Source organism: Lissotriton helveticus, chromosome 8 (assembly GCF_964261635.1).
Source record: "Lissotriton helveticus chromosome 8, aLisHel1.1, whole genome shotgun sequence".
NCBI classification, from domain to species: domain Eukaryota; kingdom Metazoa; phylum Chordata; class Amphibia; order Caudata; family Salamandridae; genus Lissotriton; species Lissotriton helveticus.
The window spans coordinates 922955482-922972010 of NC_136069.1; the positions used below are offsets into that span (position 1 = coordinate 922955482).

Consider the following 16529-nt stretch of genomic DNA (forward strand, 5'->3'; position numbering starts at 1 on the left):
CATGCAGGGAAGATCGAATTCGTCAATACTCCGCAAGATGTGTGGGACTGGATAGAGGAACAGGGGGCGAGAGACAGGAGCCCCGTTGGCAGAGATCAGCGAGGGCAGGAACATACACGCTCCCCTGGGAAGGGAGGGTCGCTCAAAGGCCATCCAACACAATCTGAAGTACACTGGGACAGGGAGAGGGCTGGGCGGCCATAGCCTCCCTGAGTGCATAGAGTCCGTGGGGCGATCCCTCACAGTCAGGGGAGGATCACAGAGAATTGGACTCAGATCCAGCTCAGCTACTATAGGAGATGACAGCCAGACTCTACCGTAAGTGACCCCTAGAACGGCGGATGACCTATTCTGAAGCGATCATGGCCTCTACTTGAAGGCTGGGCAGCCTGCCTAAGAGGGGACGTGGTAATAGCCTGCGGATCCGTCGAGAGCCATTGGGGCCTATAGAGGGTGGCAGGAGAGCTCATTGAGGAATTGGGGCATATGCAGGGGTGAGGAGGGAGACTTCCCACCAAACGCAAGTTCACCTAGCTACCACCTGAAAGTTAGACATTTGACTGTTACCATGCCTGAGGGCAGTTTGGATGGGGGAGAATCTCTCACTTGTCCTGGGGAGGGGAGTTGGGGAAGTTTACTTGTTCACAGTTGGGGCCACTGCTGTCTACAGATCCACGGGGATGAATGAACGATGGGCCTGGGCATGGGGGCCGACCAGAGGTAGTGCAATCAATTTGAGATGCTGGTTAACACGTCCTATAAACTCCTCTCTTACAATGTCCGGGGGATGCCCTCCATGCGTAAGCGCTACAAGATCTTTTCACTTTTAAATAGAAGAGGGATCCAAATAGCGATGCTACAAGAAACGCACACACTAGCAGCGGAGCGGGCAGCACTACACAGCAGATGGCGCAGGCAGCCGTATAATACTTTCTACTCTCCGTATGCCAGGGGGACTCCCATCTGGATCAGGGTGGGGTCCCCTTCCAACACACTGGGCACAAGGTGGACCCGGATGGTACGTAGTGGTCATGGGCTGACTAGATGGCCAGGACATCACGTTTATCAATATTTACGGTCCGAATCTGGGACAGGGACTATTTTTGGAATGATTGTCAAGGACCCTGGTGCAGTATCTGACGGGGATGGATATTATAGGGGGGATTTCAAATGCATTGCAGACCTGACGCTTGACTGCTCGCACCCGCCTCTCAGGGATTCTCTGGCACATAGGGTGGCCAGGGCGTTTAGGGAAAGGCAATAATAATGGAGATGCACACACCCAGTAGATAGGGAATATTCCCAACACTCACAGGTACATGATTTTCATGTAAGGTTGGACACGTTTTTGTGCTCTCCAGATGTACACGTCCGATTGAGGGGTACGGAATATCTCACCAGAAAGGTCTTCGACCATAGCCCAGTCCTGACCATATTACGCTGGGGATCTGAACAACAACACATCCCTATGTGGCACCTTAAACCAGAGGCACTGGAGGATCATGTATTCCTACATGAGATCAGGGCCCAGATCACCAGACTACGCTCAGACCACGGACTCTAGGGAGACAGAGTGAGAGGCCTTTAAGGCCATAATTTGGGGATGATGTATGGCATTATCTATTGGGGTGTGTAAAAAGCTCCTTACAGACGTGGACCGGGCTGATAAAGCATCGCGAGAGGCAGAACGTCGTCGCCCAAATCACCCAGGACTCCGCCAGGAGCTTCTGGAAAAGAAAGAAGAAGTGGCCAAGCAGGAGGAAAGGCTGAGATGCTTCGAATATAAGACCTATATGGACAGGACACACACTCAGAGGGATAGGGCGCGCAGATTGCTGGCGTGGTTGTCCAACCCACCGAAGAGGGGGAACACAATCATAGAGATTGCTGACCCTGAGGGGAATCTCCTCTACCAACAAGACACCATCAACAACAGATTCCGTGACTATTACGAGCAGCTCTACAAGAGCTCGGGACCCAGACAGGAGGGGGACATAGAGGGATACCTGGCAGATCTCACACTGTCTTCGCTGATGGTGGAGGACGCAGACCAACTGGGAGCGGCGATATCAGAACACAAGGTACGAGTAGCTATCAATGCGCTAGCCAGGGGGAAGACTCTGAGTACGGACGGGTTACTCAAAGAATTTTTGCTGCATATGTCAATGAACTAACTCCCAAATTAGTAGAAATTTATGCAGAAGCAGGTGAGAGAGGATGCTCACCAGCCTCCTCGCGAGAGGCAGTGGTGATACCGTTACTAAAGCCCGACAATTCCCCTCGGGAATGCACGGCCTACAGGCCCATGTCGATGCTGAATCTTGACTTTAAGATCTTGAGTAAAATTCTGGCAATGAGGTTACTGCCGCATATGACATCCCTAGTGCATTGGGAGCAGGCGGGGTTTATTCCCTGCCGGAATACCACCCAGAATGTCCGCCACTTATTCTGGGCACTTAAACACGGGGCAAATGCCCATCAGGCGGGGCGGTGTTTAATATTGACATAAAAAAGGCGTTTGATAGCCTTGAGTGGAGGTTCCACAACGCCGTTTTAACTAAGATGGGCCTCGAACTCAGGTTCCTGTGCTGGGTACAGTTGTTGTATACTGATCCTGTGGCGAGGGTGGGCACGGAGCGCATGATCTCTGAACAATACCGGATGGAGAGAGGCACGTGCCAACGTGTCCCCTCTCCCCCCTACTCTTTGACTTGGCGGTGGAGCCCTTGGCTTGTGTAGCAAGGTCAGAGGAGGCTTACCGCAAACTCAGCCTGGGCGAGCAAAGGCATGCCAAAGCATTGTACGCAGATGATATTCTGCTGTTCTTGCTGCATGGGGGCGAGGACCTGCTGGGGGCACGGAAGATGATGGACAAGTTTGGTTCCCTGTCGGGCCTGCAAGTAAATTGGCAAAAATCCAACCTGTTCCCTTTGGCGGCAGATGTACCTCCGCCAGAGGAGCTACGGGACCTCAGATGGGAATCTCGGTGCTTCCGCTAACTGGGGGTACGCATATATCACAACATGGCGGACATGAAAGAGGAGAACATTGAGAGAGCGCGGCGGTCACTCACAGACAACATGGCTTTCTGGGGAAAGCTTCTTCTCTCTGTGATGGGCCAAGTTTCCCTGCTTAAGATGGTGGCCCTTCCCCGGTTACTACATTATTTCACAACACTACTGGTGTGGCTCTTGGCGACATGATTTAGGGAGTTGGGCGAGCGGGCAGGAGACGAGGAGCCCTTAGCACACTCAAACGACCTCGGGTGGAGGGAGGCCTAGCAATGCCAGATATGGAAAATACTATCTGGCAGGACAGCTGCAGCGATTCACCCAGTGGGTGGTGGGTGGTCTTAACCCGGAGAGGGGCATACCGCCCTTCACACCAGACAAAATGGCGATGTTCCGCTCACTGTTGGGGATAGTTGGCCATCACCAGGTCATTAGTGCGGCGCACAGAGTGATCCGAAAGTGCTGGAGCAGACGCCTCCAGAAGACCAAAGCAAGACGCCCATACACACCACATATAGCGATGCAGTTGTTGAGAGCTCTTCCACATGGGGGGCAATGGCATGGGTTAGAGGATAGGGTGCAGGCAGGGGCCACTAAGATAGGAGATCTCTATCGCGATGGGGAGTTGCTCTTATTTGAGGACTTCAGCATGGACTGGGGTATCCCACAAGAGTCCTTCCCACTACATAGAGCAGTTACGGGAGCTGTGAGGCGACATTGCGGTATGGGTACGACGGAACCAACCCGCCATGCAACTTGCGAATATATAAGCCTTGCGGGGGTGTTATTTAGGTGGTGGCATGTCTGAACAGGGCCATGGGGCAGGATTATATACAGCCGCTAGACAGATTAAGAAATCGATGGGAGGAGGACTTAGTCAGGCCCCTGGCGGACAAACACTAGGAGCATGTTCTGGAACAGGCAGCCAAGGTCTCCCGGAATGCATGCTTTAATTTGATTAGCTTTTATACATTCCACCGTGCATACCTAACCCCGGAACGCATTAATAAATACTTTGTGGGAGCGGAAGCCCAATGTCTAAGATGTGCAACAGTGGGCGCGACTTACCTCCACATGCTGTGGAGCTGCACTTCTTTTACACAGTACTGGCAGGAGGTGACACAGGTGATGGCTAGAATCACGGGGAGGGTAATCCCTTGCACGCCAGAGCATGTCCTACTGGGACGGTTCACTCACATGGATAAGACTAAGACTACTGATAGGTTTCAGGACCTTGCCTTTGTACTTGTGAAACGAGAAATAACTCAAAACTGGAAAAAGGCAAATGGTCCCAACGTGAGTGCATGGAAAAGGGAGCTGGTGATGTGGGCTGGGTGTGAAAGTAGAGTCCACATGCGGAATGCATAGCGAGGGATAGGTAGGGAAGAGACAGGCAAGGAGATCAGGCAAGGAGATCACATTACTAACTGTCTCCTTATGAACGCCAGATCCCTGGTTAAGCACAGCGTTGAGTGTGCTGAGCTTATCTTGGACAGAAATATCCAAATAGCTTTTATCACCGAGACGTGGACGGATGCAGCGTCCGGCCCCGATTTGGTCAAGGTTACTCCTCCGAATTACCGTAACTTTGTCCTGGACAGACCCCGTAAAAAGGGTGGGGGACTGGCCATCATCTATCAAGCATCCCTGCAGGGATCCTTTTCCCCAGTAAGCTCTGGGGCGTGTGAGGCCCTGGGTTTCAAGTTGGAGCTTTCCAGCCATCATTCCTTTAAGGGGTGTCTCTTGTATAGACCTGCAGGTACGAAGTCTTCCTTCTTGGAAGCAGTCGGTAGTATCCTGGAGGAAGCCATGTGCACCAATTATTTCTCGGTCTTGGGCGACTTCAATTTCCACTTAGAAAGTAATACCGATACGGACACGATTGCCCTAATGGAATTGATGACCACAATGGGTCTGACCCAGCGAGTTGTCGGAGCAACGCATATGGCGGGCCATACACTAGATGGGATTTTTTCAAATAATCCCAATTTGATATTTAGTAAGGCTGAACCTATGCCCTGGTCAGACCATGGTGCTGTGCTATTTACCATCCTTAGTCCACTGGTTAGAAAGAAGTTGAGAGAGGGGCAATCATCCAGGATGTGTAGGGCCTGGAAAAACACTGATGGGACAGCCCTGGAGGGCTTGCTGACAGCGTCCAGGCCACTCCCACAATCTAATGTGAGTAAAGCTTCCATGGAATACACTAAATGGCTTGATAAAGCCTGTCATAGGTTAGTTCCACCCAAAAATTGTCGACCTACTAGGCCGGTACCCTCGGCCCCATGGTACTCAGCAGAGCTTAGAGAAAAGAAAACAAATTGCAAAAAGCTAGAAAGGATTTGGCGAGTGAACTATTACGAACCAGACAAAGAGAGATTAAAAACTAGCCTTAGGTCATATAAAGAACTCATCAGGAAAGCCAAGAGCGATTTTTACACGGAGAAAATCGAGAAGGCTAAGAACTCAGCAAAGGAACTTTTTGACACGGTGGTCAGTTTAACCTCCCCGAAATTGGTGGCTGTTCCTCCCAAGATCGAATTCGTTCAATCACTGGCTGACTTCTTTTTAAATAAAGTTCAAGTTATTTTTTCCACATTGGAAAGGCAAGTAACTCTGAGTAGGGCAGAGGATCTACAAGGTGCTCTCCCGGCCGGGACATTGGAGGAAACTTTTGAGGCCTTCAACCCAGTAAACTCAGATGAGGTCTTAAAACTTTTGATGGAAACCAAGTCAGGCTCACCTCAAGATCCTTGCCCGATGTCAATTGCAAAGTTGGCAGCCGTCACTATTGCAGACTCTCTAACCGGTATTTTTAATTTAATGTTTGAAAAAGGTGACTTCCCCTCAGTATGGAAGCGGGCATCCATCAGTCCACTACTTAAAAAACCCTCATTGGACACTATGGACCCGAACAGCTACAGACCTATTGCCAGACTACCCCTACCTGCAAAACTGGTTGAGAAAATCATGAACTCCAAGCTCTGCTCCTTTCTGCGTCACGCAAAGGGTTTAGACCTGGCTCAACACGGGTTTAGAGAAGGACACAGTACCTAGACCGCCCTGATTAAATCGACAGAGGAGATCCGGAAGGTGCTTGATGATGGGGGCCAAGCAGTGCTGATCCTCTTGGATTTGACGGCGGCCTTTGACACGGTTCACCATGCTTTGCTGGTGGACCGGCTGGAGGGCTGCGGGATCCAGGGGCGAGCACTTAATATCTTGAAGGCCTTCCTGAAAGACCGGGTACAAGTGGTGGCTATGGGGGACATCGAATCAAGACCTTTTGAACTCCCCGGGGGGGTCCCTCAGGGATCCTCCCTTAGCCCCACTTTGTTTAATATCTACGTATCCTCCCTTGCGCCGCTGATTAGAGCCTTCGGGTTTGAATTAACCTCGTACGCAGACGATACCCAGATTGTGGTCTCAGTGCATCCGGAGAAAGAGCTGGGGGTGGCAGCCAGGTTTCAGGAATGTATGTCTGCTGTCAGTTCTTGGCTGGCAAAAAGTTGTCTAAAACTAAACTCCTCCAAGACTGAGGTGATCGTCTTTGGGTCCAACTCAAATCTCTGGAGTCCAAGATGGTGGCCAACAGATATGGGTGACCCGCCTGCTCCAGCTCAGAAGGTAATAAATCTGGGAGTCATTATAGACAGCCAACTCTCTTTCAAACCCCAAGTTATGGCGTTGACCTCGTCCATATTTTGGCTCTTGAAAACCATCAGGAAAGTGCTCCCCTTTTTACCGGAGGGAAGCAAAAAGACGGTAGTGACGGCACTTGTTCTGTCGCGCCTCGACTATTGCAATAGTCTTTTTCTAGAGGCCCAACAGGGAGTGTTGAACAAGGTGCAAGTCCTTCAAAACGCGGCAGCCCGCCTTATTGGAGGTCTGCCTAAATTTGCTTCAGCTACCAAGGAACTGGAGAAATTGCATTGGCTCCCGATGCGAAAGAGGATTATGTTTAAAGCCCTCTGCATTGTCTTTAAGGCACTGCACGGATTGGGCCCAGTGTCTCTTCAAGATCAATTCCAATGGTATAGACCTGAGAAACAGCTGAGGTCTGCCAGTATGGGACTGGTAAAAATAGCTCGGATCAGGAAGGCACGCTGGGGGGGCAGGAGTTTTGTCCGAGGAGCGGCAAAGGCTTGGAACTCCCTCCCCCTGACCCTTAAATCAATCACCAATCTGTTAGCGTTCAGAAAACACCTTAAAACATGGCTTTTCACCCTTTAGCCGGGGATTCCTAACCTCAGGGAGTTACCATTCAGCGCCAGGACACCGGTTGGTATTAGTGCGCTTTATAAGTGTTAAAATAAATAAATAATAAATAAATAAGAGAGGGCTAGAGCCTGGAAGGCGTTCGTGGAGAGCATGCAGAATGATGATAGGATTTCGGGCACTTCAACACCAGTGCTACTATCGCAACAGGACCACTTTAACCGGGGAGAACAATGAGGGGCCATGAGGGTGTTGTAGACAAGGAGAAGGACAGGCCACACTCCTGACTTTGGTGAAGTTGAGGCAGACTGGGAAGAGGTCACGGGCAAGATAAGTTGCTCAGGTTGGAACAAGGGAGGAAGGCGCCTGGGCTGGGGTGGATCTACCCGAGAGACAGCAGTGCAGGGGTGAGGGGGAGGTTACGGTTGGAGGGGTTGTTGGGGCAAGGGAAGCAGGGGGGTTAGGGAAGGCTAATATGCAATAATTTTGTTCTTATGAACTGACAACAAGCAGAAAAGAGAAGGAGAGAACAATAGCATACATTCTATGAGTATGTAATCGTCTTGACAAGAAGGTAGTGGAATTATATTTGACCTAAATGCCAATAAAATATGTTTTAAAAAAAGACTGATTTGAATGTGGCTGGGTCCAAACTGGGGTGGTGTACTGGGCAAAAGAACAATGTATTTCACCCGGATCTCTTGGCTGGGGGAGAATGTTTGAATCATTCAGCATTCTGTCCATCATTTGTTGCAGTTGCTCTTTTCACCCTAAGTGGGATGGGTATGTCCAGTCGTGGGTCCCTTGCTCACTGTGCCACTGGATTCAAGCTAGCCTGAATCTGGTTATTTTTAGTTGTTCATCAATACTTCAGGACTGCTATTTTGGTGTAGAGACTAAGGGCTAGATTTAGGTAATTTACAATTACCGATTCGAAAATACCAAATTTTACCAATTCGGTATTTTCGAATCGGTAATTGCAATGTAGATAATAATACGGTAAAAAATACAGAATCGGTAAGATTCGGTATTTACCTAATCGGTATTTACCGATTCGGTATTTGCCATTCATTCCTATGGGCCTGGAGGCCCATAGGAATGAATGTCAATTACCCAATCGGTAATTACCGATTCGGTAAAATTGTGAAGAAGTCCAGGGTGGCAAGGTGTCACTTTGGCACACTGTTGCACCCCTGATTAGTCCTGGTGTGCACATGTGGCATACATACATGCCCTAAGGGCATGTATGTCTGTCACATGGCACAGGTGTAAATGCACATTTATGCATTTACATAGGAATTCCTTATTTACCACCAACTAATAGTTGGTGGTAAATAACAAATTCTTAAAGCCCAGAAGCACTGTTTACAGTGCTCCCTACATATCATTTACCGATGATTCAAATACCGAATCGGTAAAAGATGATTCGGTAAATACCGAATCAGTAAATACCGATTCGTTATTTACCAAATCGGAAACATAGCCACCTACATAGGAAAAGGCTTTTACCGGTCGGTAACGACCGATTTCGCCCGTTACCAACCGGTAAAATAAAGAGCCCTCCCTCCCTCAAAAGCCCTCCCTCAAATAAAGAAATGCTGCCTTGAACAAATCTTGGGTTTTGATCGTGCTCTTGAAGACGCCTGGATGGGCACATCTCGAACATGGGAAGCATATAGAATTCAAGACACCGTATTTGTGGATTAATAAGAAAAAGCATAAAGAGTTTGGAAAACAACACGGAGTAAAATGGTTTCTAACAAAGAAAATGTTTTGTGGACTTATAAAGAGGATTATAACATCCTTTTATGCAGTGCGACTGGATGTTGAACATATGTTACGCTCCCCACTACTGGTTTAATGGCTGGTGAAGGGTGACATAATCGGGATTCCTCCCTCACCGCAATACAGCATTGAACCTCCGCGGAGTCCATAATGTACTTGGAAGACAGTAGTATTTGCAGGAAGACGCCGCTATGCTCTCTCTCTCGACGCCACGATGGCGTTCGATTCAATCGAGTGGACATACCTTTTTGCCGTCTTGGAAAAACTCGGGTTTGGGCCAATTTCCTACAATGGGTCAGGCTCCTCTGCACTGACCTGTGGGGTCAAGTTAGAGTCAATAATCACACTTCCCGACGATTCCAGCTGCACCGTGGGACACGGCAGGGGTGCCCCCTGTCACCGTTGCTGTTCGCCTTGACTTTAGAGCCACTGGCGTATTGGGTCCACGCGGACCATTCCATCCGGGGCCTTGGGTGGGCCGAAGGTGTTGTTGACAAAATCTCATTATAAGCAGACGACATATTGGTCTATATGTCCAAACCCGCCACCTCTGTGTATAATCTCTTTCACATCCTGGCTAATTTTGGAAAGTACTCTGGCTACTCCATAAATTGGTCCACATCGGTCCTGTTTATGTTGCATGGCCCACCGCCTACGTTACCCAGAGGTTACTCCGTTCCTCTGGCTGTTGAAGGTTTTAAATATCTCGGCATTTTTGTCACCCCGGACCCCCAACTTTTTTACGACCTCAATCTTAAGGACCCCTGCAGAGACTTCATGATGATATCTCTCACTGGAGATCCTTGCCTCTGTCCCTCCCTGGCCATGCCGCCCTATTTAAAATGCTGGCGCTTCCCCGCTTCTTGTATATCCTCCAGAACTGCCCATTCCTGATGGCAGATTCCTTTTTCACCACCCTGGAGGGAGAAATTCGTTTATTGCTATGGGATGGCAAGGCACCTCGCATCGCTCTCTGTAAACTCACGAAGGGATGGTACAATGGCGGCATCGCTCTACCCGACATGCGCCTATATTACTGGGCGTCCCAGCTGGTGGCCATTAATCAATGGATCCACGGCACTCCCGCAAACCCGGCATTCCATCTTGAAGACCTTCAGACGGGTCGAGAGGGTTATCTAGGGGCTCTCTACAGCAGACCACAGCGTAAACGCTATGTTTGTCTTATGCAACAGATGGTGAATATATGGCATCGTGCCACCAAAAGCCTTGGTTGGTCCAACAAGTTCACTAAGGCGACGCCCCTTTGGTCCTCGCAAAGCCTGGGCCTCCTTTGTCTCCAGCCAGGATTCCACAAGTGGGATACCATTGGCATTTCCACCGTTGGCGATCTGTTACACAAGGGGAAACTGCTATCCTTCCCAGAATTGCAACAGAAACACGCATTCTCACACAGGGATGTCTTTCGCTACCTCCAGGTTAAACACGCTATTCAAACAAATATACCAGACCTCTCCTCCCACCCAGAGACCTCACCCTAAGAGGACAGACTGCTTTCTGAAACCCTGTTGACTAAGGCGGTGTCCTGCACTTATCGCAAGCTCTGTAATAACCTGCCTGATTCCTTTCTAGTACTGCGCCACAAATGGGAGGGGGATGTGGGCGAATTTGAGGATACTGAATGGTTAGCGGCGCTGATGTCCCCACGGGATTCTGCAATCTGCCACCGATTCCTTTTGATACAGCTAAAAATACTCCACTGAACCTACATGTCCGGCCCGTTACTCGCCAAATTAGGCAGGCGTCCATATGCCCACTGTCTGCGCGGCTGCGGCATGATAGGTACCTTTTATCACACCTTGTGGGAATGCCCGATGATTCAGCGACTATGGCAAGGGGCGGTTAAGAAAATGATAGAGGCACTTAACAAACCGATTCCACTCACTCCCCGGGGAGACATCCTTAATGTTTGGGAGGCGACTGACTTGACGGACATAGAGCACTAGTGGTTGGCCCTGGGATGCCTCCTTATCAAGCGTTCCAAAGCACTGCAATGGGGCTCCCCTGAACGCCCGCTTGTAATACGATGGGTGGCGGAGACGGATAGGGCCATGTTAGCTGAGAAAACTGTATATAAACTCAGAGGTTGCCCTAAAAAATGGGACAAGAAATGGGGGCCATGGAATGTATACAGAGGCGAAATCTGCAGTTCTCCTACTGCGGACATGGCGCTGGATAGTGTACAAACTGCCCCCTAGGGTTCTTTGCATGAGGCGTACAGGTGCCCAAATTGTAAACCCTCCTCTTTTCTGTCCCTGTGTATTACTGTATTGTTTGGTAGTTTGTAGTCATGGCAATAGGTGGGGCAAGGCTGTTCTATAGGATTCTATACATTCGACGACTATGTGGCTCAACTGTATTCTTTGCTTTATGTATCCTTATGTCCATTTATTGCTTGATGTGCTCTGTTTTTCTTAATAAAAAACGTATTTAAAAAAAAAGAACCTAAATAAATGTAACTTGAATCCAGCAACATGGACCACCATCCTCTAGGTCTGTAAGCTATCACAAGCCGTCCTGATGTCTTACTCTCACCAGCACTTATTCACAGTGTTTCATTTAGTTTGTTTTACATTTAGCACTTTCTTGTTACCCACAAACAACAGTTGTTTGCAGGACATCATTCTAGGCACTCCTGCATAACCCCTGAATTCAACAGGCTACTTTCTCACCATAGAACACCATATTAACATTTTAACCTATGTTACATAATTTTGTGAAAAGTAGTCACTGTTGGTATCATGCACAATTAAGTATCTAGGGGGTAGATATATCAAGCCTTTTGCGATTCGCAAAGCCCAGAATTCTGCAAATTTCGGCCTTTGCGAATCGCAAAAGGCTTTTTTTGCATTTTTTGGAATGTATAAAAAAATTGCAACATAAGGAATTGCAATAATTTGCAATTATTTATTTTTCTTAAGCATTTAAGGAATCGCAAATTTTGCGATTCCTTAAACGCGATGTATGTGGGTTTTTGAAATTGCGAATTTGAGTTAAGAAATCGCAAATTACCACCAACTTGTAGTTGGTGGTAATTTGCGATTTCAATTAAAAATGCCCTATTTGCCATTTGTGAAGGTGGCATGTGACGCAGATACATGCCCATAAGGCATGTATATGCGCCATATGCACACACATGTAAATTTCAGGGGTACAGCAGGGTGTCTTTGAGACATCCCTGCACCCTTGAAATTATTCTCAATTTGTGAATTCGCAAACTGCGATTCGCAAATTAAGAAATATTTCGCAAACATTCCCATAGAAATGCATGGGAAATTATTCCTTATTTGCGAATTCGTAAAGTGCGAATTCGCAAATAAGGAAGACTAAGAAATCGCAAAAAAATAGCGATTTTTTACATACATTCCATTTTGAGAATTCTAAATAGCGATTCCTTAAAAATACCTATTAGGAAATCGCAAAATGAAATTTTGATATATCTACCCCTATGTTTGTTAGTTTAATTAAATAATAGTGTTGGACTGATGCTCCTCCTATATAAATAATTCAGTTTTTTTCATGTTGTCAATTTCAGAAACTACACAGATGGCAGATAACAGAAGTTACAAATCACTGGTACGAAATCAACACTAAACTCATATAGCACTTACACGCACAACCCATGAGAGGGTAGATTCAGCATTAGAACTAACATAATCAACCACAGGGATGGGTCATGGTCAGCTAAGTATGGGGGGAGGCTAGGGGTGGTTTATAGTTGTGCAGCTCTACTCCAACATCCTATCTTCTCAGGCATCCAAGTGCAAGAGCCACAAACGTAAGTAGCTACCAGGGACTGTATAAGCACAATTCAGACCGATTGCACTGGCTAGCGTGACAGTAATTGGAATGTAAATTGTCTGATACACTGTTTGTGGAATCACTAAAAAGTATTTGCCTTTGAGGGTCTGAAGAAACCTGGTGAATACCAAATGTTTATTAGATTCTCTTCCATGTATGATGCTGAAATTTGAAAATTAATAAAATATGTTTTAAAAAAAAGAAGTTACAAATCACAATCTACTGTTACACTCTGTCTGGTGTATAAGTCATGAGGACATTTTGAACCTTACTCAGTATCATGTGTCACATTCTAAATCAAGAGATTAATTCAGCGTAATTATTCTCAATTGCCACGCCTGTTTGTTTATTCAGTTCATCTACTTTTTCTTTCTAGAAATGTGCGATCCTATTTAAAACACTTAAACACATGACATTTGTAACCCAATTCCACCCTGTCGCACTTTCTCAACTTTATTGTTCCCACACTTGACTAACATTTCACAAATATCGGCAGTCTTTCTTTCTTATCACTCATTTTCTAACGTTCAAGCATGTACAATTCAGCATGTTTATAGGCAAAGCTCTAGCAGCACAGTGCACCTGAAGCTTTGCTACGAAGGAGATTGTTTAGACCACACTCAGGTTAGCATTAGCAACCTTTTTCTAACCTTGAGTCTAGATCCTCGTTCCCTAACGTGACATTTTTTATGTCAAGCATTCGAGACTACTTATATATACTTTAGTATAAACTAATATGTGTATGTACTTTGTGAGCTCTGGAGATCATCCCTAGGACTTGTCTGCTTCCGCTTAGGGACTTTTTTCAGTTCAACTTCCTCTATTTAACTGTCATAATAGAAAACAACCAGTAGAGGTCAGTAAAATACCAGAATTGCTTTCTGCTGAGGGACATTTTATTTTTTATTTTTCTGACAGCTGCCTCTTTCTAACTTTCTTAATAGAAAACGACCAGCAGAGGTCAGTGAAAATACCAGAATCACTTTAGCATTCTCTAGATTTCAGTCCATAGTAATTCTCTTCCACGAGCCCCCGTAGACAATAATATTTTTTTTAAATCTTGCATTTTGAATGATATGACCACCTAAGGCCCTGATTTTATATTAAAAACTGAGCTTTAGAATATACAATTTCCCAATGAAAGGCAATATTTGTCTCCATGTGTTACCATACCTGGCATGTCACGCAGCTTGGTACTTACTTTCCCTCCATTTTTGCATTGCAGCACGTGCTGGGACTTGATATCTCAGAGATCAGAGTCAGTAACTACCATATTATTGGGAGTAAGTCACAATTTTGACAGTTTATTTGCATGCATCTTCACTCGTCAGCATTGGTTGTGAATTTTTTGTAGTATTGTTTGGTCACTTAATCTGGGCTTCAATTTTTCTTCAGTTGTTTTTGGTCTGCACTTCTTAGTAGTATGTTGGGAGATGTAGTCCCTTCTTTATCAGCAAAACATAGGTCAGTTTTTTAACACACTTAGGTGACATATGCTGGGATAATGTACTCATTCCTTCTTCAACCTTCTGTTTTGTATTCTTGTCTTATAGCCAGAAATTCTCTGATTAGTTATTAACAAATGCTATAATTATTTTCACTCAAATTTGGCAGAGGTCTTTCCCAGCATGAGGTTATTTAGAACTCCTGTAAAACAAATAATTATTTTATTTTTGTTTATAGATACCCCGGATGAGGGGTCTTTTTGTTGGCCCAAAATGCATTTGGATGGAATGAATTGTCAGGAAAAGATTATAATTATCATTTTTTATGGATGATTCATGTGCAATGATTTCGTATTTGGAACATAATCAACGGAGGGAAATGAAAGTGTGTAGATGCATAGCGAACATATGTGACAGTTTGGATAAGTACACACTGAGGCAATACAGACAAAGACTGCGCAGGGATGGAGACAAGACGGGTAAGTCGGTGGCTTGGATCCTGCACAGGAAACACACACCATCCCCAACGATGCACCTGGTGACCCCTGATAGCACAAGTGTGACAATTCAGGTTGACATTGTGTCCACCTTTCAGGGACACCTGGAGGGTGTGTATAGGGTGGACCCCTAGGTTGCGTAGGACCATTATAGGATTTTCCTGGAGAGCCTGGAACTCTAAAAGATTGTAGAGGCTGTGGCTCAGGACCTAGACTGTGCCATTGTTGGAGTGGAGGAATTGCGTGCAGTGTTGCCTATGTTGATACGCATCAATGCACCCGGTGGAGATTGGTTCCTGGTGGGGGTTTTCCAGGAGGTTTTGGCTGCATCCACGCAAAGCCTTCATGAGGTTTTCCTCTAGACAAGGGTGGTGGGAGTACTGGCGCCTACTATGATTTTGGTGACATATGCATATTGCTTAAACCCGATGGGGATAAGACTAACGCCACAGACATGAGTGATGTCACTGACCATGTCATGAGTGATGTAATATGTGACGTCATCAGCAGTACATTGCGGTCGCGCGAGTTATAGTTAGCTGAATTAACTATAACGGTGGAATTTCAAAGGTTTTGTATGAGTGAAATGTCCAGCTAACTATAACATGTGTGAAACCTATGTTTTTTTCAGTGAATTTGCAAGGTTTTTTAAATGCTAATTCCTAACTATAACGTGTGTGAAACCTATGTGTTTTTCAGTGAATTTGCAAGGTTTTTTAAATGCTAATTCCTAACTGTAACGTGTGTGAAACCTATGGTTTTTTCAGTGAATTTGCAAGGTTTTTTAAATGCTAATTCCTAACTATAACGTGTGTGAAACCTATGTTTTTTTCAGTGAATTTCTAAGGTTTTTTTTAAATGCTAATTCCTAACTATAACGTGTGTGAAACCTATTGTTTTTTAAGTGAATATAAATATATATACATTTTATATAAACACATACTCAATGAACACAACAGCTCTTTTTAGAGCCAACCAACATCCAATTACTCAAACTTGTTATTTAACAGTTTTTTTTTTTATTTCTGACGTGCGCGCAACGTGCGCGCACCTCGCGATTTTTTATTTTATTTTTTTTATGTTTTTTTTGCCCTTCGGGCTTCTTCAGGGACCCCCTGAGAATGCCTAGGGGGTCAGGGAGTCTCTTCCTTGCCTCCTTTACACGTTTTGAAACTTTTATGAAAATCGGGTAAAACGCTATATTTATGCGACGGTCGCACACCGTGCGCGCACGTCAAGTCATGTGACTCGAAAACAACACTTTTGATTGGTTTATAGTAGTTTCTGTTCCAGAATCTTTAAAAACCCCACCCACTTCCCTCACTATCTGTTTCACTCTCTTGGGAGAAGGACCTTTCCAGCTTTCTTCAAGGATTGTTCCAGAGATTTGAAAAGATGGCAGGAAGAATGGATTCCTCTTCTGATTCAGATGTCCAGGAACATCACGCAACAGCAAAGAAGACCAAAGAATCATTTATTTGGCAATTTTTTACATATCCTCAGGGGCAGAAAAAAGTAAATGCCCCAAAGGTGACATGCACCATTTGTGGATGTGTCCTCTCGAGGGGAAACCCTCAAAAGAAGTATTCTTTTTCAATTCATACAATGATAAGGCATGTGAGGAATGTGCACCCTCCACAGTACGCACAGGCTTCAACTAGAGCCCTTGCATGTCAACTACCACCTGCTGTGCCCAGCACATCAACGGGAGCACCTTATGCCTCACCATCTACATCAGCATTGGATATACGCCT

At 46.1% G+C, this 16529-nt stretch overlaps 1 protein-coding gene across 11 annotated transcripts in view; it reads left to right on the forward strand.

Moving 5' to 3' along the window:
- The window catches only part of LOC144773009 (uncharacterized), a 631039-nt gene that overhangs the window by 360899 nt on the left and 253611 nt on the right, over window positions 1-16529 (forward strand). For 3 of the 11 annotated variants that reach the window (XM_078657755.1, XM_078657754.1, XM_078657756.1), the window contains one exon: window positions 14059-14116. The exons of the other annotated variants lie outside the window; for them this stretch is intronic. In XM_078657755.1, the coding sequence (XP_078513881.1) occupies window positions 14059-14116 (58 nt within the window). The remainder of the gene's footprint in view (window positions 1-14058; window positions 14117-16529) is intronic. 11 annotated transcript variants of the gene reach the window in all.